At 36.2% G+C, this 25,525-nt stretch overlaps 2 protein-coding genes, 1 long non-coding RNA gene and 4 pseudogenes across 4 annotated transcripts; 1 reads left to right on the top strand and 6 right to left on the bottom strand.

Annotated features, from left to right (window-relative positions):
• Nucleotides 1-32: 32 nt before the first annotated feature.
• On the bottom strand, nucleotides 33-3,403 carry LOC104765881 (hexokinase-4). The gene is made up of 9 exons (XM_010489665.2): nucleotides 2,559-3,403; nucleotides 2,207-2,357; nucleotides 1,926-2,108; nucleotides 1,601-1,675; nucleotides 1,293-1,448; nucleotides 1,086-1,184; nucleotides 865-992; nucleotides 627-705; nucleotides 33-513 (listed from the first exon to the last, which is right to left on the bottom strand). The coding sequence occupies exons 1-9, from the start codon at nucleotides 2,828-2,830 to the stop codon at nucleotides 148-150; spliced, it is 1,509 nt and encodes a 502-aa protein (XP_010487967.1). The 5' UTR covers nucleotides 2,831-3,403; the 3' UTR covers nucleotides 33-147.
• A 1,067-nt stretch (nucleotides 3,404-4,470) lies between these two features.
• Nucleotides 4,471-5,907, top strand: LOC104765880 (uncharacterized). The gene is made up of 2 exons (XR_763934.2): nucleotides 4,471-4,809; nucleotides 5,503-5,907. It is a non-coding gene; the product is annotated as an uncharacterized LOC104765880 (long non-coding RNA).
• A 4,030-nt stretch (nucleotides 5,908-9,937) lies between these two features.
• Nucleotides 9,938-10,819, bottom strand: LOC147920374 (putative F-box protein At3g20030 pseudogene; annotated as a pseudogene).
• A 769-nt stretch (nucleotides 10,820-11,588) lies between these two features.
• LOC109130815 (putative F-box protein At3g20030 pseudogene) lies at nucleotides 11,589-12,989 on the bottom strand (annotated as a pseudogene).
• Nucleotides 12,990-14,144: 1,155 nt separating this feature from the next.
• On the bottom strand, nucleotides 14,145-15,582 carry LOC104765879 (putative F-box protein At3g20030 pseudogene; annotated as a pseudogene). Its single transcript, XR_015590631.1, has one exon. The product of XR_015590631.1 is annotated as a putative F-box protein At3g20030 pseudogene (transcript).
• Nucleotides 15,583-19,212: 3,630 nt separating this feature from the next.
• LOC109130814 (putative F-box protein At3g20030) lies at nucleotides 19,213-25,416 on the bottom strand (annotated as a pseudogene).
• Nucleotides 23,266-24,873, bottom strand: LOC109125962 (uncharacterized). Its single transcript, XM_019228784.2, has 2 exons — nucleotides 23,591-24,873; nucleotides 23,266-23,348 (listed from the first exon to the last, which is right to left on the bottom strand). The coding sequence occupies exons 1-2, from the start codon at nucleotides 24,804-24,806 to the stop codon at nucleotides 23,314-23,316; spliced, it is 1,251 nt and encodes a 416-aa protein (XP_019084329.2). The 5' UTR covers nucleotides 24,807-24,873; the 3' UTR covers nucleotides 23,266-23,313.
• Nucleotides 25,417-25,525: the final 109 nt, after the last annotated feature.

Below are 25,525 nucleotides of genomic sequence, written 5' to 3'. Positions count from 1 at the left end.
TTGCAATTATTACTAGAGTAAGATTCTTTTCCTTTGGAATAAATCGTAATTTATTTACACAATTATGGGCAGAAATCAACAGAAGTTCCTACAATATTTACACATAGCTACATGTTTGACTATACAATCTAAATCTACACAAACAATTCATACGGATTGTATGGTTTGAACACTTTGTGAGGAAGCCAGTAACAATGCAGAGCCAATGCTGGAACCATCTTCCATGGCCTTAACCACTACGTGTTGAGCTACATCTTCTCCCAGTATATCTCTCAGAGCTTCGTCCATGTATTCTCTGAACATCCTGTAATTTAAATACAGACCTCCTTCTACTGCCACAACTGTTCTTCTCATTATCTGCTTATCGCTTCTCCTTCCTCCTCCGCTCCCATCTCTCCCTACCTTCTTCAAGATTCCTGCAATTCCTGCTGCTGCTAGTCTGGCCGCTCTGCGTGTCACCACATCGCATATCTTTACTACAAGTTTCCTCACCTTCAATGGTACCTCTGCTACCTGTTGTTATGAGCAAGAGAACGCGCCATGGGATCAAAGATATCAGCCATCACTATGTTCAATGATTGTGAAACAGAACTATACTTTGCATCACATTATTCTTGTTTGCTTACCCCTAAATCTTTCAAGATTCTTGCTACTTTTAGTAACTCGGGTGTGTCATCTTCGTGCATTGCTGAGACAGAATTTGTTCTGTGAATGGAGTAAGATTAGATTTTAACACAAAATACAACTAGTATCTACTTTTACTGAAGAATTTTAGAATTTCTGCAATAGGAGACGAAGTAAAAACTTGGCAGTTGTTTTCTCATCAAAAAAGATATACAGACATAAGACACAAAGGAAATGTACCTTAGAATGAAAGGTGTCGATAAAATGGATGAGATAGGTCCAAAGATATCGGACTCTTGTGACATGCGAAGAATTACTCTGCGGACAATGTCGCCAAGATACATCCCTCCTATCATCTTTTCAAATCCCTATAAACAGTACCAACCAATTGATTACCTGATAATAAACCTTGAAAACAGGATAAAAGAAAACAAAAGAATGGGAATTTAGCATAATATTACCATGTCATTTGAATTCATACTCTCTGCATCCAACTCAATATCATATGATGTTCTTGGCAGACGGGATGACCAAAAGTTTCCCCACTCCATATTGACCACCTAGCACAGAAGAACAAAGCATTATAAAGGGAAGATCGAATCTTTTATCAAGAATCTAAATATTAGTGGTAGGTTTCTCAGGATGAACTATGTAGCAATTCTTATTACCATGCTTCCAGAAGTTGTGCGCGGGTTTTGACACTTGATTATGGCATCAGTTCGTTCAAGGTAACAAGCATTACTACCTGTTCCAAAGACAACAGCGGCAATTGTATCTGGGTCGTGAAAATGTCCAAATGATAGAGCCCCAACAGTATCATTCACCTGCTCAAACAATGAAACTAATATCAACACCACACATGATATCGTGAGGTTTTTAAGATATAGGTAGTCTATGCTTGTTCAAAATTTTGTGACGGTATGTAAAGCTACAAAGGAATTGCAGCAGCATTCCCAAGGACTTGTAAAGGACTTACAAGAGCTGCAACACGAATATCTAGCCCTCTCTTGTTCAACGCTCCTTGTAGACATTCAGCAATGTCTTCCCCAGCCTGCATTAGTAAGATAAACGTGTCATGAACTTCATGAACTTGAGTCAGCAATGTTGATTACCCAAACTTAACTCCAAAAGCTAGAAAATGAATCACATTGTTATGATGATTATACATCTGAGTTGATCCAACTATTAACCCAAAAAAAAAGAGTGGTTTCATCATAGGTTTTAAGATTATATAATGCAGCCTTAGATGTAATCTAAAACTCAGGCCGACAGTGAAAAGTTTGCAGAGAAATTAAACTAACCATTTCACTAATTGCAAAACCTTTGGTCCATTTAATTAGAACTCCTGAAGAGAGAGATGTTTGCTTGACTGGGAAAGAAAAAGTAAATGCAAGTTCCCTTTTCACAGGTTGTGCTAAATTGAACATGTTTCCTTCTTTTTCGATAAACATTTGCAAGGATGATGCTAGAAAGTCGAAGAGAACCTGCAAATCAAGTAAGAAATAACCATGTGAGCGTTTTAATCAGCCGGATTATAGCAATCGAGTTTGGATTAGAAGAATGCTGAAGAAAGCATTGACACCTCGCTGGTGCTATTCATCAACGATGTTGGTATGGAATGTCGTTCAATATCTTGAACTTCAAGAGTAGATCTTTGGCCACCCAGATGAACCCTTATTATCCTGAAGTAAGAGCCTCCAAGATGAAGTGCATAATAAGTTCCCCTCTCACTCCTGCAATAAAAGGGTTCGTACATTACAACAAGAGGCTTTACATTATGACAATCACACAACCAAAAACCTTCAAATTCAAACAAACTAACAAGCAAATTTACAGATTTGCACCATCATGTCACCAAATCCTATGAAAACTAATAAAAAACTCTTCTAAAAAGCCGTAATCAACAAGCATTGGAGATATGTAAAAAATCTCACCCATTGGGAAGATCATCAACAAAAGTGAGCAACATTTTAAGCTTGGACCCTCCTTCAGAAACCAAACCAGCTTGCATCTCCACAGCTATAGCATCAACCATCTGTCTCAACCTTCCCAAGGGAGTCTCACACGCTTCCTCCAAATCCTTAAGTATCCCCACCACCTTCCTCCACTTCCTCCTCCCTTTCATCCTCCTTCTCACCACCATTGTGGCCACAGAACAAGCCACCACAGCCGCAGCTGCTGCCAACGTCATCAAAACCCTCCCCATTCCAAATATCTACAAATGTCTGTACACAACCTCTTCTCCCTCTCTCTGTATCTTCAAGAGAAATCGAGATAAAATTACTCACAAAAAACAAGCGCCTTTACGACGAGAAAGCAATTTACAATCAGATTGGCACAAAATGCAAATGAAAAAGCTTCAACCACCGATCAGAATAACCCTAGAAGGCTCCATTTCAACGCAAACGGTTCCTTTCTATAACCACAGATACAAAAATCAAACCGCCTCAGCAAAAAAAGCTCCCATTTTTTATTTTTTTTCGCTCCTCCGTGATTTCTTCAGATCAAACAGCCCTTGCACGCTCGTAGGTTCCGACAAATTTCAGCGAAAGTTATGTCCTTTTTCCGGCGAAAAGACGCAGCGAGACAGAGAGAGATTGATAAAATTTTGGTAAGAGAGTCAGAAAGAAGAAGAAGGAACGCTGGAAAGGCGAAAACGAATCGATGAATACATACATGAATGTTATTTAAATGACAGTTGTACCCTCTTGTACTTTTCGATTATGGACGGTTTCGATTCGCTTATTTTTCTCATTTGTTTTTTGGGTTTGACTCGCCCTTTATTAATTAATGGGTTCGTCTAAGTTTAATACTACTAAGTTTCGTAGTAGTTGACGTTAAAATAAATTGACGTTAAATGTTTAAAGACAATACTACTATTTGCCTTACATCAATAATCCTGTCACTATTATTAGGCTCTCTAGATAACACTTGTGGTCGTTTTTATTAAGAATGCATTCGAGGAGCAATGACGTTTTGTGAGCCAAGGATATATATATCCAATATGACTAGACAGACTAATTTGGCAGAGTATAATAATGATAAAAATATATATATTCAACTAGCTGACTAATGAAAGAACTGGCTGTTTCATCATCTTAAAGACATTTTTTTTTCTACACAAAACATCCATCCTATTTTGCTCACACCATATGGAGTCATGATGTACAAAACAAACCATTGTTATACCATAAATCACATGCTATTTTATATGATCCGACACATTTTCAAGTTCATGACTTTTTTTTGCCGAAAACAAAAATACAAAAAATCTTCTCATCATCAATATTCATACATATAATTACGTAGTTCTAATAGGGGATGATACTCTTGGATGCAAACCAACATCCCACATTGGAAGATTAGAAAAGAAGTATCTAATATATAAGTCAAGTCCAAAACCTACTTAGTATGAGCTCTTTTGGGAAGGAGCCTAATAACAAATCCGTGCGGACTTTGCCATCTCGGCTCAAAGCAGACAATATCATACTAATGGATCTTGACTTGAATTTAGAAAACCCAACAATTGGTATCAAAGTCCAAATCAAAATAAGTGGACCTAGGAAGTGGGTATGGGCTATCGGTTGATGTGGGAGAAGCCCTTTAATGTGACATGATAAGAAGAATACCTTGCGAACAAGGAGCACCAAGTCAATAGTGACAAGATTTCGCCGAGGAGAAGGCCTAAGGTTCGTGGTCCTTGGTTTAAGAAAGACTATTGTTGAATGCAAACCAACGTCCCACATCCGAAGATTAGAAAAGAAGTACCTAAGAGCATCTTTATCGCGACCTCTTAGGTAGAATTCTTAGGTTTTGTCTTATTAAAATTAAATCAAAAATTGGAATATTGGTAAGAGTTACTTCTTAGTTAGGAGGTTTAAGAATCACTAAGAGGCATCGACGTGGTCAATATTGGTTGGGTGATGAACAAAATTGTCGTTTTGCTTCTCCTCCTCTCTTTCTCTTTCGCGACGAACTCTTTCTCTCCTTCTCAATTCTCTTTGTAGCGACTCTTTCTTATTGAAAATCTTAGTAGTATCAAGCCGTTTTAACCAGTCACATGTCATGGCTTCTCCTCTCGCTCCCAGATTCTTACAAGCCCTAACCCAATTCTCTAATTCTCCGTTTCTCTCTCCATGTTCTGTTTTTAGGTTTAAACGCATCTTTACTGAGAAATTGAGAAAGGTTTGTTCTTTCTCCTCGTTTTCTACTTCTATTGGTCGAATTTAGAATTTTGATTGCTTAGTTTATGATATTGAGCAAAAGGGTCATTGAGTAAATTTGAGAATTGGTAAAATTAGATTGGATTTAATATGGATTTGAGGGGTTTTTATAATGCGGATTGTTATGGTTGGTGTAGTTTAAAGACATGTATGGTAATGTTAGAGAAACAACCTCATCGGCTACTTGTTTGTATTTTAGGTTGATCAATCGGAGTTATTGTTTTTGTTGCAGGAGGCTAACCAATGTTGTTTAAAATAAATGCTAATTGATTGTGTCTACAGGGCAGTACATGTCTCCGTATGATCCTGATGAAGGTCCTTCAATTACAAGCTGGATAGTTTGCTTGATTTTGATTTGTTTCTTTGTTTTTTTGTGAGGTTAATTGGAGAACTTGCTACATAAGTTTGCTTCATTGTCATAAGTTTGTGTATTTTGTTTCACTGTGATCAATGCTTGATCAGTGTTTCTGTTTTATTGCTTGTTAGTTCTTGATTAGTTTTGAATCGGTTATTGCTGTAGCTTGGTTGTCATTCTGTTCTTGTTGTGATCAATGTGTGATTAGTGTTTCTGACTGGAGCATACATAATGAACTTTAACTATTGCAACATCAAGATATCCTAATAGAATTTGATGGAACGTCTACTGAAATTGCAGGCTGTGATGAGCTGTACTGAATGCAAGAACAAGCTGCAAGTCATGATCTCAGCTGACAATGTATGTTTTGCGACTGCTATTACTTCTTCTCAGCTTAACATCTACATAAATTCCAGTGTGATCTCAGGATATTGCAGCAAAAATCTCAGGATATTTTCAGCATTTTTGTTGTCTTAATCTCATGATATTGGAGCAAAAATCTTTCCAAGCAGAAGCTTTCTTCATGGCTTATTCAGGTGATGATGAGTCTTTGCAGAATGAGAATGTCAATCAAGTCAATGGCTATCCAAATGCTTGATGGAATGTGTAAAGTTGATTTAAATGATTGTTTTGAATCTCTTTGTTTATAGTCATGAATCTCTGTTTTGAATCTCTGTTTTTCTGTCAATGAATCTATGTTTTGCATTTGACAAGTTTTTGATGTGAATATAAACTCTTCAAAAAGAATTCTTAAGAACCCCTCATATGTTCTACCATTGGAGAAAGATTTTCTTATTAACTCCCCATTGGTTTCTAAACATTGACAAATCCAAAATTTAATAGAAAAAAATTGGTTTCATGGGTTCTTAGTTTTTTACCGATAAAGATGGTCTAATATATAAGTCAAGTCCAAAACTTACTTAGTATGAGGCTTTTTGGGAAGGAGCACAATAACAAATCCGTGCAGGTTTTTTCCTAAAGCGGATAATATGATGCTAATGAAACTTAACTTGAGTTTAGAAAACCCAACAGATACAACTGCTTGCTGTCTTTTTATAAACCACCACTAAGAAATCATTATGATTATTTTTAAGGATATAATAACTAGTAAGAAGTTCATTAAACTATCATCATATCCGGTTACTAAAAATCATTTCATAAATATTTTGAATCAACAACAAAAAGAAATGTCAGTATAACGGTTATACAAGCGTCTAGCCTAACCTCACACACTAATAACACAAGAGCAAAATTCAGGCTACTGATGATTTAGTATATGAAAATGAAACCAACACCAATATCAACAATTATTGCAAACAATTACGATAATCAGAATCTCAAACCATCAAATAAACTACAAAAATATATACTTAAAATAATATCTAAACCTCACGCAAAACTCTGCAACCATAGAATGAATCAATGCATGATTGAACCAAAATGTACAAGCGGTCATATGTCAAAATATATATCAAACTATAGTTTATGCATAATCTATACCAAGTATAAAAATGAAACCTCATGCACAAAACTGATAAGTAGATGCATAATCATGAGCTACTATCACTATGTAGTGATTAACTAAGATGTGTCCTTAATTAACTAACTAAGTGGTGTCCTTAACTAGTAATACTATGACTGTTTGATCGGTTTCTCTGTGTTCATATACATGTCCATCTCTATGCCTTAGAAGTTGGATGGGATGCATAAAAAGTCTATGATTTTGGTCGGCTTGAACAATTTCATGCACATGTAACGCATCGTAAGTCGTTAACGAGTACAAGACGTAGCTTCTAGATAGTTTGTTTTATTCTGAATGTTGCATGATGCCCTCTTTATCAATCAAATAAAGAAATGGTAAAATAAATCAGAGAATACAATGGCATGACCATTTTAATTCCAAAATCAAGACATACATGACAATTTGAATTCAAAAATAAAATAATAAATCTGATTTGATTAAAAGATATAAATATCCAACGTCGTGAAAAGATTAATATACATGATAATAAATGGATCAAGGTGTTGCCGTTTAAATATAAAAATGATTAGTCACCTTTCAACGTCGTGCTATTATCATTCTTTTAAATCATTAATGATTATGTAGTGAACAAGAGCCCAGACATGTACTTATTTAAAATAAAATATAAATTTGAGAAATAATATGATATATAATATAGTGGTTGTTCAACTCGGTCATGCCCACTGAATATCCATCAGAGCATCTCCATCTGTTATTTTAATAGATATCTAAAGATTTTTTATTATTATTTAATTAAGAGTATTTTTAGGTTGTGCAAAAAAATGTATTTATTGTCTACTTAAAGACACTTTTACATACTTTTAGATACTCTAAAGACACTTTTAATTAAATAACATTAAAATTAATTCTATTAAAAAGATTAGACACCACCCAAAAATTAACTAATGAAGATGGTCTTATGGCTTATGAGACTCCTCAGTCAAATTAATTTATCACCTACTCATTGGAAAAAGCAAAAAACAAAAAGCATAGAAACTCTTGAATTTCAACATGTTAATTAAAAAATGACAAGTTTACATACTACGGCAATAATTAGTATAAGTGAAGATCGCTAACCAAAAATAATAAGCTAGTATCAAACTAACATTCTCAGTTTTAAGTCACATATGCCTTCAATCCACGATGAATTGAAGGGATCCATAATTTTGTCATGTAAAATCAAACCAACAAAAATTGTACAATTTTAAAAGATCTATATTCTAAAATAAAAAAATTAATCAAAATTTAATTAATTCCAAATTAAAATGCCATACCGTATATATTAAAGAAAGATAAACGTTGAATCTACCAAACCAACACTTAGAGCTAGATTAGAAACCAAACCATATGTACCAAAGAAATAGAAACGGATTTGGAATCTTAATCTGAATATAGAAATATGGGTGTCACTCTTACATAGTTCTTTCATCAAAACTTTACATCGAGTAGATCAGTTGAATCAACCACTTATAATCCATATATTCACTCTTACATAATTCTTTCATTTAAGCTGAAACTGTGATATACCAATTTTATTTTAGAGAGAATTAAAAACTTATGAACAAAATAATAAAACTAATATTAGGACTTCAAATTTTTTTAATATCTTTATAAAATGTTACATGCAGTATTTTATAAAATAAGATAAGGCGCCAGTTAGACATAGATCATTATATATGGGAAGTATATAAGGTGCATCGATGTAGTGTATTAATAAAAGGTAAAAATGAAAGTTGTTTTTTTTTAAATTTGTGTAAAAAATGCTAAAATGACACTCTTTGTGAAACAGAAGGAATAATAAATTAGTATTATATATAATATTTTTTGTCATTTATTACATTATAATTATAGGTTTTTAATCTAATCATATTATACATGATGACCAATAATTCAATATATAATCAATAAAGTTTAAAATATGTTAAGAATTAATACTATTTAGTATTTACAAATATAATATTGTACTCGTCTTCTTTCAAAAAAAAATTCTGAATTTGAAATAACTCTATACTAAACGCAAGTTTTGTAGCACCAAGAAAAAAAAAAGATCAACTTTTCATTTGTCCAACTTTTATTAATCAATTTTGGTCCTTATTAAACACGTATTAGAAACAAATAAGGTAATAATGACGAGAAATTTATAAAAAGTTAAAAACAGTAGCAATTTCGTAACCACCCATTGAAGTTCATCAACATCCATTCTTCTTGTAATGTTTGTAATGTTATCTCCTAACACTTCTAACCACTAAGACGTTTGTAATGTTTTTAGCCACCAAGATAAATCCTTATTATCTATTTTAAAAACAGCCTCCAAGATAATGCATGATTAAGTTCCTCGCTCAAATGGTACGTACGTATTTATATCATTACAGCAATATGCTTACAAGTTACAATGCGAGTCTGTGACACAAACAAGCAACAACAAAAAACCTTTCAATGTTACAAAACAATCCAGAATTAAAATGCAGTAACCAAATAAATCCTGGTATGTCTTTTTTTTTTCACCAAAAAAAAATGTCTTTTTCACGAAATCCCATACAAATTAAAATAAACCCTAATCAATAAGCATTGGGTATGTAAAATTCTCACCAATTGGGAAAGATCATCAACTAAAAGTGAGCAACATTTTAGGCTTGGATCATCTTTCAGAGACCAAACCAGCTTGCAATATACCTCCAGTGCTATGGCTGGCATCCACCATCTCACACCTTAGACCATTTCCTCCTCCGTTTCATCCCCTTTCTCACCAACATCGTTGCCCGGGAATAAGACCACCCTCGCGGTTGCATTCAACGTCACCAAAAACCCTCCCCATCACGATATCTACACATATTGACTGTACAATTGAGAGAGATGAATGACTACAAATGTCAGATGGAATTTGGCAGAGTCATAAGAACGATGAATACATTTTGTATGTTTTCTGATCAGCTCAAACTGTGTAACTAAGTAGAAACAAGAATAATTAATATATAATTGATTGGTCTTGTAGAGGACATTGCAAAACAAAAACAAGAAACGAATGAAAAGAGATTCAAGAAAGACAATAGGCTATCATAATATTTATCTTAAAATAGAAAAGCTATATATATATATATATATATATATATATATTAATTAAGTAATACAGTTGGTCTTCTTCTTTGTTATTTGTTCTTGTTGTTGGTTCGCTTTCTCTTCTTCTCTTAATTTCCTTTATAAATGGTGCATAATTTAGTTGATCTGTGCTAAACTTGGAACATAAGAGCTACAACACACATGCAAGTCGACAACAATAACCATAGTATCTGTGAGATCCTTTTATGTAAGGCACATCTTCTCCAAGGAGCACTTTTTTGACGTACCCTTTCTCTCCAATGATGTAAGCTGCGCACTCGTAGTTTGTCCTTTCAGATGTGTCAAAATCAATAACCACAGCGACTTTCTTCTCCTCGTCAATGAAGAAACTGCCACCGTCGATTGGGCTGAATCATAGTTGTAACCCAAATCTCCACCACTGTACTATCTTGAGTCTGAGATAATACCGCGATTTTCTCGTCTCCAAGAGAAGAGAAAGCTCCAGCATCGAAAAGATAGTTCACAAACGGCAGAGGAAGAAACTTTCCAAATCTATCCGTTGTAAAATCAAAACATAGTAAACAGTCTGGCGGCTCTGGACAAAAAAGTAACTGTTTCCTTTCAAAGACGCGCCACATTGATAATATGCTATCTCCCAGCATGGAGTGATATCAAGAACTCTCCATGATTAGAGCCAAAATCATAGATTTTGTACTCAAGAAATAGGTGATGACCATTAAGGTCGTATTGATCCACAAAACTCAAAATTTTGTGGTTACGGTTATTGTCGTATCCGATAGCATAGCTGTCTACTATTTCGTAAGCGTTTCGGGGTTGGATCCACCTGATTTGACCCAAATAAGGGTTCCACACCACGAGCCTAGCGTTGTCCTCTTTGGTCACGCATAACAATAACCCGTCGCATTGAAACACTTTAGATATCTCGACTTGATTAAGTAGAACATTACAACCTATCTCCTTTATAGTAGTCTCATTAAAAAAGACTAATACTCCATCTTCAACCACATTTATAGCCATTACATAAAGATAGTTGATCACATTTTGTCCATAAATCTGTTAATAGTTGATAAATAGATTTGTTAATGTATATTTCATCTTCAATCATAATAGTCATCTCATAAAAGTCTCACTAAATTTTATAATATTCTGTTTTTATAAATTTGTTTATTACTCTCTCTAATTGAATTATTACGGAATATATTCTTGAAATGAGAAAAAAGAAATTCATCTTCCTTCTCACCAACACCGTTGCCTCAGAACAAGCCGCCACCAAAACGTCACCAAAAGCCTCCCCATCTCAATATCTATATAGGTGCAATGGCTACAAATGTCAGATGGAATTTGGCAGAGTCAGAAGAACGATGTCTACATTTTGTATCTTTTCTGATCAGCTCAAATATAACTGTGTAACTAAATAGAAACAAGAATAATATATAATTGATTGGTCTTGTCCAGAGGACATTGCAAAACAAAAACGAAACGGGAAACGAATGAAAAGAGATGATAAATAGGCTATCATTATCTGTTGGAGATTGGTTTCATGTTAGCTACCGGTTATCTCTAAGTTGGTTTGGACATGTTTAAGGTACTTGGCCTTGAAGCTGTTTGGTCAACAAATCAATTCCGTAAGATCAACAACGCTAATATTGTTTTCCTTATTTTGTATAGACATGATTCGTAAGGATCTGCTTTCTCGAGTATATATGTTTGTAAATCTAAGTCATAAAAGTAATATACAGAAAACTTCTGAATCTCTGTTTTTTCATTATCACTATCATAAAACAAGCTATTGATTAATTAATAGAGAGTCTCTGTTTCTTCTTTGTGCTTGTTGGTTGGCCTCCTCTTGTTCTCTTCGTCTCTTTCCTTTTTGACTCGTGCAATTTTCTTTGATATGAACTAAACTTGGAACATAAGAGCCAAAACACACAAGTGGGCAAAAAGAAATTTTTTTTTCGAGATATCTTTGTTCTCCAAGGCACACTTTTTTAAAGTAACCATTCTCTCCAATGATGTAAGCTGCGCCCTCGTAGCAGGTTATTTTAGATTTGTCACCATCAAAAATCACAGCGACTTTCTTCTCCTCGTTAATGAAGAAACTGCCACCGCCATAGTGTAACTTAAAATCATAACCACAGTGTGGTTCCATATCAAATTTTAAGAAAGGGCTCCATGACACTGCATTGGGATCAATCGTAGTTGTAACCCAAATCTCCACGTCTAATATTCCATGAGGCTGAGATAACACGGCTAGTTTCTCGCCTCCAATAGAAGACAGACCTCCAACATCGTCAAGAATGTGCCCAATCGGCAGAGGAAGAAACTTGCCAAAGCTCTCTGTTGTAAAATCAAAACATAGTAAACAGCCATGCGGATCTGGATACTCATCACCATCCTCTTCATCCTCTTCGTCTTCTATTTTTTCCTTGGCAAAAAAGTAAGTGTTTCCTTTCAAAGATGCGCAGCCTTGATAAAACTCTATCTCCAAGGTGGGAGTAGTGATATCAAGAACCCTCCATGAATTAGAGCTCAAATCATAGATTTCGTACTCAATAATGTGTTGCCCAGCCATAACGTCGTAACACTCGAAAAACCTCAAGATTTTGTGCTTACGGTTTTTGTCGTATCCGACAGCATACCTGTTTCCTATGCTGCAACTGTTTCTGGGTTGGATCCACCTGGTTTGACCCAAATAAGGGTTCCAAACTACGAGCCTAGTGGTGTCCTCTTTGGTCACGCATAACAATAACCCGTCGCAGTGAAAAACTTTAGATATCTTGACTTGATTAAGTCGATTATTACTTATCTCCTTTAGAGATGGATCCACGAATTCTTCGTCTTTGTTGTAAAAGAGATCGAACCTCAGTGAACAAAGCTTATCCCTCTTCACCATGAACCCCATAAACTGATGCTTTGCTTCTGCTTTACACAGAATAATTCCATCCTTTGCAAGTGGATCTCACTGCTCCTAGACAAGTTATCGGAACTCTAGAGAGTATGTCCTCTACCAAATACTTTGGAAGATTAGAGATCATCGTCATTGTAAATAATAATCGGCTAGGTTCTCTAACTTTGCTTGGCCTAACTTTTTTTTATATACCTATTTCTAAACTTCAGAAAAAGTAACAGTTCCTTTTTCCCCCTTTTCTATCATGTAAACAATGGGATCAAAGTTTTTGGTTTTTTAAGATTCGATTAGGAAATTTTAGGCTAATTTTTATCCTATTTGTTTTGGAGATTTTATCTCATTATATCCTTCATGAACTACATAAGTTTTTTTTTTTTTGGTGAATATGAACTAAATAATTTTGTCTTTGAAGTGATGGCATCTTTTGTGTTCACAAAACAATTTTTTTTTTCTTTTCTGATTTGTATAAACTGATTCTTTCCGATTTTTCTTTATACGCTTAAAAATGTCAACCTCCTTTTTCCATGTTTACTACTACTTTCTCATATGCATAAACCTTTGTGTTGCGTTGATGATCTTCGTTACGTATGCGTGTAAGCGGTATGGCGCCATATGGATTTTAGTTTTAGAAAAGGTAAACTTGTGAAAATATACGATTAAAAAGATGGACTCGTATCTCAGAGATTTAATAAGGTTTGAGCTAGAGATAGTTATTTTAGTCATTAATGAGGTCGATTTACTTGGAAAATGTAGTTGATGGATAAAACTTCAGACAAATTAAAAGACATGGATTCTTCCCATGGCTTTTGATAGAATAATGCTGCGGGTATTATTTGCTACTAATTAAAGTGGTCAGCTTGAAGTGATGATCTTTGGCCACCAAGATGAACCCCTTATCATCTTAAAGTAATTAATAGCCTCAAATAATAGGTTCCTCTCGCTCACTCTTCAAATGTATAAAACTGTTTGTATATTACAGCAACATTCTTACATTGTGAGTTTGTGACACAATCGAGCAACAAAAAAAAACCCTTACAAAACCAACGAGCAAACATAACTGAATAAATCCAGCTGGTATCTCATCATGTCACCAAATCCTACACAAATTAACTAAAAGGGAGATACTTCAAACCCCCTAATGAAAAAAACATTGGGATATATAAAAATCTTACCATACCCCATTGGGAATTAGATCAAACTGACCTAATTACCGTACCCCATGCTCCTTCTCACCAAAACAAGCCACCACCGCCGCTGCTGCCCTCAACGTCACCAAAACCCTCCCCATCTCAGTATCTACATATATATATATATATATATATGTCTATACACTTGAGAGATATGAATGACTACAAATGTCAGATGGAATTTGGTAGAGCCGGACGAAGGATGAATATATTTTGTATCTTTTCTGATCAGCTCAAACTGTGTAAATAAATAGAAACAAGAATAATATATAATGGATTGGTCTTGTCCGGAGGACATTGCAAAACAAAAACATCACAGAAACGAATGAAAAAGAGATGCAAGAAAGAAAATAGGTTATCATTATCATTAATTATAAAATAAGCTATTAATTAATCAATAGAGTTGGTCTTTTTGTGCTTGTTGTTGGTTCGCTTTCTCTTCTTCTCTTAATTTCCTTTGTAAATCGTGCATAATTTAGTTGATCTGTGCCAAACTTGGAACATAAGAGCTACAACAAGCAAACTCGCTGAAGTTGACAGCTCCTTGTATGTGACTCCTAGCTTCTCCAAGGCCTAGCCTCTTTCTTCGTACGTATTTCATATTCTCTCCAATAATGCAAGCTGCGCCCTCGTAGATCCTTGCTCCATATGTGTGAAAATCAATAACCACAGCGACTTTCTTCTCCTCGTCAATGAAGAAACTGCCACCGAGATAGTTAAAGTGAGGAAATAAACCCAAATCAAGTTTTAAGAAAGGGTTCCACGACACAGCATTGGGATCAATCATAGTTGTAACCCAAATCTCCACCTTTGAACTTCTCTTAGGCTGAGATAACGCCGCTAGTTTTTCGTCTCCAACAGATGAGAGACCTCCAACATCGTAAAGATAGTGCACAAACGGCAGTGGAAGAAGCTGTCCAAAGCTCTCCGATTTAAAGTCAAAACATAGTAAACAGTCATGCGGCTCTGGATTGTAATTATCACCAGCCTCATCGTATACTATTTTTTCCTTGGTAAAAAAGTAAGTGTCTCCTTTCAAAGATGCGCAGCCTTGATAAAACTCTATCTCCAAGGTGGGAGTAGTGATATCAAGAACCCTCCATGAATTAGAGCTCAAATCATAGATTTCGTACTCAAGAATTAGTTGCCCAACAGAACGGTCGTAATAATTCAAAAACCTCAAGATTTTGTGTTTACGGTTATTGTCGTATCCTATAGCATAGCTGTCTGCTCTGTGGTAAGCGTTCAAGGGTTGGATCCACCTGGTTTGACCCAAATAAGGGTTCCACACCACGAGCCTAGCGTTGTCCTCTTTGGTCACACATAACAATAACCCGTCGCAATGAAAAACTTTAGATACCTTGACTTGATTAAGTAGATTATTACCTATCTCCTTTATAGATGTATCCACGAGTTCTATTTTGTTGAAAGTTCCATGGAGATCGAACCTTAGTGAACAAAGCTTATACTGCATCATCATGAACCCCATAAATGGATGTCTTCCTTCTGTTTTCCATAGAATTCTTTCTTTAGTTAAAGTGTTCCACCGTTTGCAAGTGGATCTCATTGCTCCGAGATAAGTTATGGGAACCCTAGAGAGTATATCTTCTACCAAATCCTTTGGGAGATCAGAGAACATTGTCGTCATTGTTTCGAGGTGAGACAAATTGGCTATGGTTCTCTAACTTTGCTTGGCCCGATCTTTTTATAAGCATCAGAATGAGAAAAAAAAAAAAAAAAAAAAAGATAAAGATAAATGCTCTTTTCATTTTCTATATAATTCTGCTTAATTAAATTTTATTATTTGTTCCACTAATAAAATAAATATTGTATATAGTTAAGGGAAAAGTATCCATATAATTTTACACCTTTTTTAAAGTATTTATATCAAATGTCATTTGGTCTTAAGACCATTTTAAAATTTCTCATCAAAGATAAAAACATAAATTAAGTCTTAAATTAATACAGATTTTTTTTTAATATAATTAAAAGTTTTTTAAAAAATGAATGGTTACAGCTTTCTCTACTCCTACTAGGTCAATTCACTTTATCTATTATAGACAGAAATTAGTAATTAATTTTTTAAAAATTGTTAACGAATCAAATTTAAAAAACTAAGATTTGATTGTTTACCATATGATTTGTTTTTGATAATTATATTCAGATTTGTTTTTAAAGATTTTAGATTATGATTCTCATAACATCTTTCTTAATTCCATTTACAAATTGTATTGAATTATTATATAATACATCTTATTATATAAAGCTTGGTTTTTTAAATCCGGTTTGTTTTTTGTATTGAAAATAAAATAAAATATAAAATGAACATTTAAAATATTACTACTTAAAATTTTACATATTTCTCTTAATTATATATGCGTGACCGCGTAAATGATCTAATCTAGTGATTAATAAACCTATACTATAAATCAATACATTAAAACTTGTATGTTTTTTACCATAACATGACACATCAACTTTAACATTCAAGCTTGTGTTGACACATCAGTTAAAATCAATAGCCAATAAAAACATTTGAATTAATACAGCTAAAATTTTTAGACCAATTAAAAAACTAGGTCTGTTAAAGGAGAAGAAACATCGTCACTTAAGGAAAAAGGCCATTGGGCGGTTATTGTAGTAAATGCCCATATGTATAAATGAGTTTCTTTAGTGTAAGAGTTATGTTAAAACAAGACAAATATAAATATGTTGATGTTCCAAAGCATCGTAAATCGAAAACAAGAAAACATAAATATTACTTTACTATATGATTTCATAAAAGTAATAACAAAAAATGCAGCAACAAAAAAGAGCAACAAGACAAAACGTCTATTAACAACAAACGGAAAAAAATTAAATTAAAAATGCAATTTTAATTTCATTGGAAGATACTTTAATTTTTAAAATATACATCTAATTTTTTGGTTTAATGAAAACTGAACATTTTGGATTAACTAAATTAACGTCCAAAATATTCAGTATTGTTTTAGTAAGAGAAGAATATAATTTTCAAGTCAAAGAAACAAAAATTTATTTCTTAGCATAATAAAATTTAAAATATATGTAAAAACTAAATTTATGAAATTAAAACTCAAGTATCATATGGAAATAGAGATAACACTAAAAACACAAATAACCATTGAATTATCAAAAAATTATGAAACTTGATATCAAAGAACATATATATTACATCATGAAATCAGAAAACTTGATATCTCATAAATATGTTTTGTTCTAATATGGTGTTTCTATGAACATTGGTGAACACTGGTGCTGAAAGTGTGGAAACCGCTTTGAAATTAGCAAGAAAATGGGGTCATAAAAAAAATTATTAAAGATGAAGTACAGACTTTTCGGGTTCTTTCTTTTAGAGAATTGTTATTCACATTAGCATATTACAAATTTGGAAGACTATTTTTACAGGCTATAATCGTCACTTATTGTGGCTGCTTTCATGTCGTAAACAATATAATGGATTCGATTTCTATTTTATTTATTACTGGTTTGAACTTAGTTGTGGTTGTTTTTGTGTGTTTCTTGCCTCTGATTGTTTCTTAAATCTATTTTCTTGAAAAAAAATCATGTGTTATATATAGTTTCTTTCTGAACTTTCATTAATATACTCAGAGGTTTGTGTAGAATATTGCTTTGTATTAATACCTAAGCGAAAGTGACTTTGTTGAAGAGGAAATAGAAATATGATTAGTAACACATGCAACTAAACACCGAGAAAGATCTTTAGCCTTTAACCATCATTGTTTTCCATGTATATATAGGATTTTACAACTGAATCCATTGCATAATCCATATGATTTTCGGCAAAAGCCTGAAGAAATAGATAGAAGAAAAGCAATGTTTGTGTAGACTAATTTGGTCGCCGGTAAAATCAGAAAACTGATGAATAAAGTACAGAAATGGTTACAGTTATTGAATGAGAAAAAGAGATAAGTTATGTGAGATTATGGAGACAAACGTTAAAGTGACTAAACTTAATGTACTCGAAGAGATCCATCAAGACATTTACAATGGAGACAACAAAAAGTAATCTCTTTCAGTATGTGAATTGTGAGTGGAAAACAAATCAAGAACTAAGAGTGAAATCGTTTAACTTAAAGTAAAATTAAAAATATATTCAAAAACTAAAATTTTGAAATTAAAAGCTTATGTATTATATGATGATGTAAATAATAATAATCCAAAAAAAATTACCATTGAAATTGTTTAAAATTATGAAAATTATTCCAAACAAAATATATTAAATTATAAAATTACGAATTTTAAATAAAAAAAACAACATGCAGCTTATCGCGGGTATCAACCTAATACACCGGGCTAAAACTTCGAACCTTTCTTTTAGATTTCCGATTTAATAATATTGTACGCTTAAAAATTCAACCTCTTTTTCATGTTTGCAATAATATGTCTTACCAATACTTGCTCACATAAACCTCTGTGCTGCGTACAAAATCTTCATTACGTATCCATATGGATTTTAGTTTTAGAAAAGGTAAACTTGGGAAAACATACGATTAAAAAGCGACCCTTTAAATTAGAGCTTTAGTAAAGTTTGAGTTAGAGATAGTCATTACTCGTGAAAGAGGTCGATAGTGTTAGTTCAGATTATTACTTGGAATCAAAATGTAGTTGATGGATAAAACTTGAGACAAGTAAAAAGACATGGATTTTTCTTCCATGGCTTTTGATAGAATAATGCAGCGGATGTTATTGCTACTAAACTGGTGATCAGCTTGCAGAATGATACAAAATGTCCAACATTCTTTTAAACCCAATGAAGTTGTTTTCTTGAAGACATGATCTTTGGTCACCAAGATGAACCCCTTTGATTATCTCTTAAAGTAATAGCCTCAAATATGAAGTGCATTATAAGTTGTTTTAAAGAACAAGCATTGGGATATGTTAAAATCTTACCGTACCCCATTGGGAAGATCATCAACGAAAGTGAGCAACATTTTAAGCTTGGATCATCTTTGAGAGACCGAACCAGCTAATTGCAATCTCCAGTGCTATGGCATCTCACACCTTACTTCACTTCCTCTCTTCTGTTTCATCCTCCTTCTCACCAACACCGCCGCCACAGAACAAGACAAGCCACCATCGAAACCCTCCCCATCCCAATATCTACAAATGTCTATACAACTCCTATGAGCTAGAGAGATAAATTGACAACACATGCATGAATATGGAGTTTGGCAGAGTCAAAAGAAAAAGGATGAATAAATTATTATAATTTCTGATCAGCAAAAACTGTGTAACCAAAATTGAAACAAAATGATGATACAGGACATTGCAGAAGAAGGAAAAAAGGAATGAAAGAAAATAAGCAATTAATTGATTAATCAATAGTGAGTCGTCTTCTTCTTCTTGTTTGTTGGTTGATCCTCTTCTTCTCTATCCTTTTTGACTTCTTCATCTTCTTCTACTTCATCTTCTTCTTCATCTTCTTCTGCAATTTGGTTGATCTGAACTAAACTTGGGAAAAAAGAAGGACTAGTGACAAGTGGGCAGCATTCCGCACACTCGCTGAAGTTGAGAGCTCCTGGTATGTAAGGCACAGCTTCTCCAAGATGAAATTTCTTAAGGTAGCCATTATCTCCAATGACGTAGGCAGAGTCCTCGTAACGGGTCAACTCAGACTCGTCATAATCAATAACCACGGCGAGTTTCTTCTCCTCATCAATGAAGAAACTGCCACCCGCAGGGCAAACATAAAAAAGCAAACCATAGTGTGGTTCCATATCAATTTTTAAGAAAGGGATCCACGACACAGCAGCATTGGGAATCATAGAAGTTGTGACCCAAATCTCCACCATTGTACCATTTTGGTCCTGAAATAAGAAGGCGAGTTTCTGGTCTCCAACAAGAGAAGAGAGAGCTCCAGTATCCATGTCAGAATAGTAGTCAAGCGGCAGAGGAAGCGTCTGTCCAAAGCTCTCTGTTGTAAAATCAAAACAGAGTAAGACAGAGGGGGGCAGGGGTGTAAATTCTGCGTCTCCTCCTCCTACACTTGGCTTCAATATTGCTTCGGTGGCAAGAAAGTAAGTGTTACTCTTCAAAGACGCACCGCGCTGAAAATAATCTATGTGCCAATCGGGAGTGGTGATAACCCTCCATCAATTAGAGCTCAAATCATAGATTTCGTACCCAAAGGAATCCCTTTCAAAATCATACGATGACCTCAAGATTTTGTGTTTACGGTTATTGTCGTATCCAATAGCATACCTGTCTAATCTGTGGTAAGGAGTACTGCTGTTTCTGGGTTGGATCCACCTGGTTTGACCCAAGTAAGGGTTCCAAACCACGAGCTTACTGTGGTCCCTTGTGGCGCATAACACCAACCCGTCGCATTGAAACACTTTAGATACCTCAAGAGTATTAGATTAGGTTTAATCTCAATCGATGATTTGAGAGTATTATTGAACAAAGATTATATACAGAGTGGAGAGGAATATAGCCGTTGAAGGCTATTAAGATGTTTCCTAAATAACATACAGTGATATATAATTTCCTATTCTAATACCCTCCCCCAATCGAAACGTTATGTGTTTGTAACGTGAAGGCTGGACTTGAAGGCATTGAATAAAGGGGAAGGGAGTCCCTTTGTGAAGATATCCGCGTACTGATGGGATGAAGGTACATGGAAGACTCGAACTTGTCCTAGAGCAACTCGTTCTCGGACAAACAGAATGTCAAGTTCGATATGTTTTGTGCGCTGGTGTTGTATGGGGTTGGTAGAGAGGTAGACTGCACTCACATTGTCACAATAGACAAGTGTGGCCGTAGATAGAGGACAGTCAAGTTCTAGAAGAAGATTGCGGATCCGTATGGTCTCAGCTACAGCATTCGCAACACCTCTGTATTCGGCTTCAGCACTAGAGCGGGAGACCGTCGCTTGTTGTTTGGAAGACCAAGAGATTAGGTTGTCGCCGAGAAAAATGCAAAAACCAGATGTGGAACGTCTTGTGTTTGGGCATCCGGCCCAATCCGCATCAGTGTATGTCGTGAGAGTTGAGGTTGTTGATTTTGTCAAGCGTAGGCCTTAAGAGATGGTGCCTTTAAGGTAGCGAAGAACACGCTTCATTGCTTTAAGGTGTGGCTCTCGAGGATCATGCATAAAAAGACATAGTTGCTGGACTGCATAGGCAATGTCGGGGCGTGTGATGGTTAGATATTGTAAGGCTCCGGCGAGGCTTCGATACAATGTTGGGTCTGCAACTGGTGGGCCAACACCTGCTTCGAGTTTGGCGGATGTATCAACGGGAGTGGTACAAGGGTTGCAGTGTGACATTTTGGCTCGATGTAAGATATCTGCGGCATAATTTTGTTGTTGCAACATCATGCCGTGAGTGTCCCTGCGAACAGATATACCAAGAAAATAGTGAAGTAATCCCATATTGGTCATTGCAAATTCAGAGTTGAGTGAGGAGAGAATTGACCTGAGGAGAGTGGGTGACGAAGCCGTGAGAATGATATCATCTACATAGAGAAGAAGATACGCAATCGATGAGCCATGCCGTAAAACAAAGAGGGAAGCGTCACTTCTACTGTTTTTGAATCCGACCTTGATGGCATAGTGTGCAAAACGTTGAAACCAAGCGCGAGGAGATTGCTTGAGACCATATAAAGATTTTTTGAGAAGGCAAACATGATTTGGTTTTGCTGGATCAATAAAGCCCGCTGGTTGATGCATGTAGACAGTTTCTTCTAGATTACCATGGAGGAATGCATTTTTGACGTCTAATTGGTGGATAGGCCAATCTTTTTCAAGTGCTCGGTGAATTAACCGAATTGTCACGGGTTTAACAACAGGGCTGAACGTCTCGTCACAATCAACACCAATTTGTTGTGACTTGCCGTTGGTAACGAGCCGAGCCTTGTAGCGAGAGAGAGAGCCATCTGCATTAAATTTGTGTCTAAACAACCACATAGAGCGAACGGCATTAGTATTAGGTGGCCTTGGAACCAAGGTCCATTTGCCAGCCGACATTTGGGAATCATATTCATCTTGCATTGCATTGGTCCAATGAGGATATTTGAGAGCTTGAATGTGGGATAGAGGAAGAGGAGAAATGAGATCAGTGTGAAGAGAGAATATCTATTTGGGCTTATTGATGCCGCTTTTGCTTCGAGTTTGCATTTGATGAGGTCGGGGCGGAGGAGGTATGCGTGCAGGTTCGATTGACGGAGGCGCAGGCGGAGAAGGAGAGGGAGATGGAGAGTGATCGGGAGTAGGAGGGGAAGATGGAGGTGTGTTTGATAGAACAGGAGAGGTTGGTATAGGAGGCTGTAATACCAGAGAAGGAAGAGAAGTAGGTCGTGAAAGAGCTGGGGACGAGATAGTGATGCTTGGAGTAGAAGATATAGTGGAGAGAGGGAGAATAGAAGACTGTGAGTGAGGTAAAAGAGGTGATGTGTGGGAATCGGGAGTAGGAAAAGACGAGCTTCTTAAGGAAAACGGAAAAATGGAATCATCAAAGACTACATGCCGAGAAATGATGATGCGGTGGGAGGAAAGGTCAAGGCAGCGATAACCACGATGGTGAGACGGATATCCAAGAAATACACATTTAGTGGAGCGAGGTGAGAGCTTGTTGGCGGTGGTGGGAAGAAGATTGGGGTAACATAAACAACCGAAGACACGAAGATGAGCATAACGAGCAGGTTTGTTAAAAAGGCAAGTGAAAGGAATTTTATTGTTTATAGCATTTGAAGGAAGAGTGTTAAAAAGATGAGCAGCCATGTTTAAAGCTTCAACCCAATAGGTGCTGGGCATATTAGCTTGAAAGAGAAGAACACAGACCAGGTTGTTAATCGTTCGAAGGGTGTGTTCAGCACGGCCGTTTTGTTGGGAGGTATATGGGCAAGAAAACCGAGGTTGAATACCATTAGAAGAGAAAAAATCCAGAATCTGACGATTGTTAAATTCTCCACCATTATCACATTGAAAAGCTTTAATGGGGGTTTGAAAATGAGTTTTAACAAAATTAAAAAAATGTAAAAATTTAGCAAAGACCTCACTTTTGTAACGAAGGGGATAAATCCATATGAAATGAGAAAATTGGTCTAAGAAAATAACATAGTACTTGATGCCACTAATACTTGGAACAGGAGATGTCCATATATCAGAATGAATTATTTCAAAAGGAGAAGAAACAATAGAAGTGGAAGTAAAAAACGGTCGACGAATGTGTTTTCCAGTTTGGCAAGCATGGCATAAAGTAGAAATATCATTGTTTGAACAATCAAATAAACGAGAAGAAAGTAAATTGCGAAAAACAGAGTTGCCAGGGTGACCTAAGCGAAGATGCCAAGTCGAAGCGGAAGTGGAGGTGAGGAGGGATGCGTGAGAGGTAGGAGACGAGGGTGAGGAGACAGAATATAGGGGACCTGGGCTATCACATCGGATGAGAGGCACTCGGGAATGAAGATCCTTAACAAGAAAACCAAACGGATCAAATTCAACAGAGCAAGAATTGTCATTAGTAAATTTGCGAATAGAGATAAGATTTTTTAAAATGTTTGGACAAACAAAAACATTGTTTAGAAGGAGAGGACGGTAAGGAGACGAGATGAATGAGTGACCAGAAGAGGTAGCAGGGATAATAGAGCCGTTACCAACAGTGACCAAAGGAAGAGGAATCATAGACGACGGGGATAAGGAAGAGAGTGTACCTGGTTGGGATGTGAGATGAGCAGTAGCACCGGTGTCCATATACCAGCCAGCGTCGTTAGGATCCGGGAAGGTCATCGTGTTGAAGGCGTGAGCGAGAGTAGTGGGAATGAGATCGGTGTTCGACGGAGAAGCTGCTGTTGGGTGAGTAGTCGTGAGATATGCGGAACCAGTTGGAGATGGTGCATGACCGAGAATCCCTTGTGTTGGTTGTGGTGGTTTAGGACCAGCGTGAAAACGAGCCTGTGGAGGAGATGGACCGTAGGGTGAGGGAGGTTGAGGAGAATTGGGCCACTGAGGGAATGTAGGCCATTGTGGGTAAATGGGCCATTGAGGGGGAGTGGACCATTGAGGCTGATTAGGCCAGGTCCATGATTGATTTCCAGAGCCCCAGTTGCCACTGTTGTAATTAGGGTTGCCGCCACGACCCTTGTTTCCACGACCTCCACCGCGGTTGCCTCTGTTGTTGCGACCTCCACCTCGATTGTATTGAAATTGCTGGTTTGAGGGTGTAGAGCGAGGCTGATCATATTGTTGTTGAGAGGAAACAAGAAGGACCTGAGGGGACGAAGCATTGTCATCGTTGTTGGGAAGTGTTTGTCGCTTGGTCTTGAGTCTATCTTCTTCGTTGATGAGCATAGATCGAGCCTCGCCAAAAGAACAGGGGGGTGATCGATGTTTGATAACATTGATGATGTTATCAAATTTGGAACTAAGTCCGTTGAGAAGATGCATGACTAAAGCTCGGTCAGTGATCGGAGAGTCGACATTGGCGAGCGTATCAGAGATGGACTTCAGTTTTTGACAATAGTCATGGACGGCGAGATCACCGATCGTAAGGTTGCGGAGTTCATTTTCCAACTGTATGGCGTGAGCCTCCTTGTTGTCCCGAAACAGGTTCTCGAGCATGAGCCAGACTTCGCGAGCAGAACACTCTGTTTTGAGAACCGAGGTTAAAAGGGATTCAGAAATAGTATCGTAGATCCACATCTTGACGGTGTTGTCGAGTTGTTTCCAGACTGTGTCGGTCGGTCCAGTGGGAAGAGAGGTGTCATCGATATGACCGGTGAGAGAGAAACTGAAACAGTGAGTTTGAAAAAGGATGCGCCACAAATCGTAGTTCATCTTGTTCATGTCGAGAATAATGGGGATGTGGGCACGGATCTGAGTGAGACTTGCAGCCGGTGGGGCTGTAGTGGCTGGTGTAGCAGAAGCCATTAATGTAAGAGAACAGAAGAACGAAGAAACAGAGATGAAAAGGAGAAAGGAAACAGAGGAAGAAGGAGAGGTAGACGAAAAGAAGGTTTACGAAAGGTAGAAGAGAGGTGGCGGAGAGAATTTTTTTTTTTTTTTTTTTTAGGGAATTAGAGCAAAAGGCTCTGATACCATATTAGATTAGGTATAATCTCAATCGATGATTTGAGAGTATTATTGAACAAAGATTATATACAGAGTGGAGAGGAATATAGCCATTGAAGACTATTAAGATGTTTCCTAAATAACATACAGTGATATATAATTTCCTATTCTAATAAAGAGCTTCTTCTTCTACTTCTTGATCACGTAGAACCCCATTACAATCCAACTCCTTTATACATGGATCCGCGAATTCTTCGCCTTCCAGATCGAACCTCACTGAACAAAGCTTGTACTTCTTCATCATGAACCCTAGAAACTGATGCTTCCCTTCCGCTTTGCATAGAATCTTCTTTCTGGATAGAGCGTTCCATCGTTTGCAAGTGCATCTCACCGCTCCTAGACAAGTTATCGGAACCCTCGAGAGTATATTCTCTACCAACTCCTTTGCAAGATCAGCGATTGTCGTCATTGTTTCGAATTGAAAACACGTCAGGTTCTCTAACTGGTTTTGCTTTGCCCACTCTCCTCTTTTTATATAGTTCCTTAGTTTCAAAATATAAGATGTTTTAGAGAAGTTT

The sequence above is a fragment of the Camelina sativa genome, chromosome 19, assembly GCF_030686135.1.
Source record: "Camelina sativa cultivar CO46 ecotype springtype chromosome 19, ASM3068613v1".
NCBI lineage: Eukaryota > Viridiplantae > Streptophyta > Magnoliopsida > Brassicales > Brassicaceae > Camelina > Camelina sativa.
Note: the sequence above shows the minus strand (reverse complement) of the source record. Positions and strands in the feature narration are given on the sequence as shown.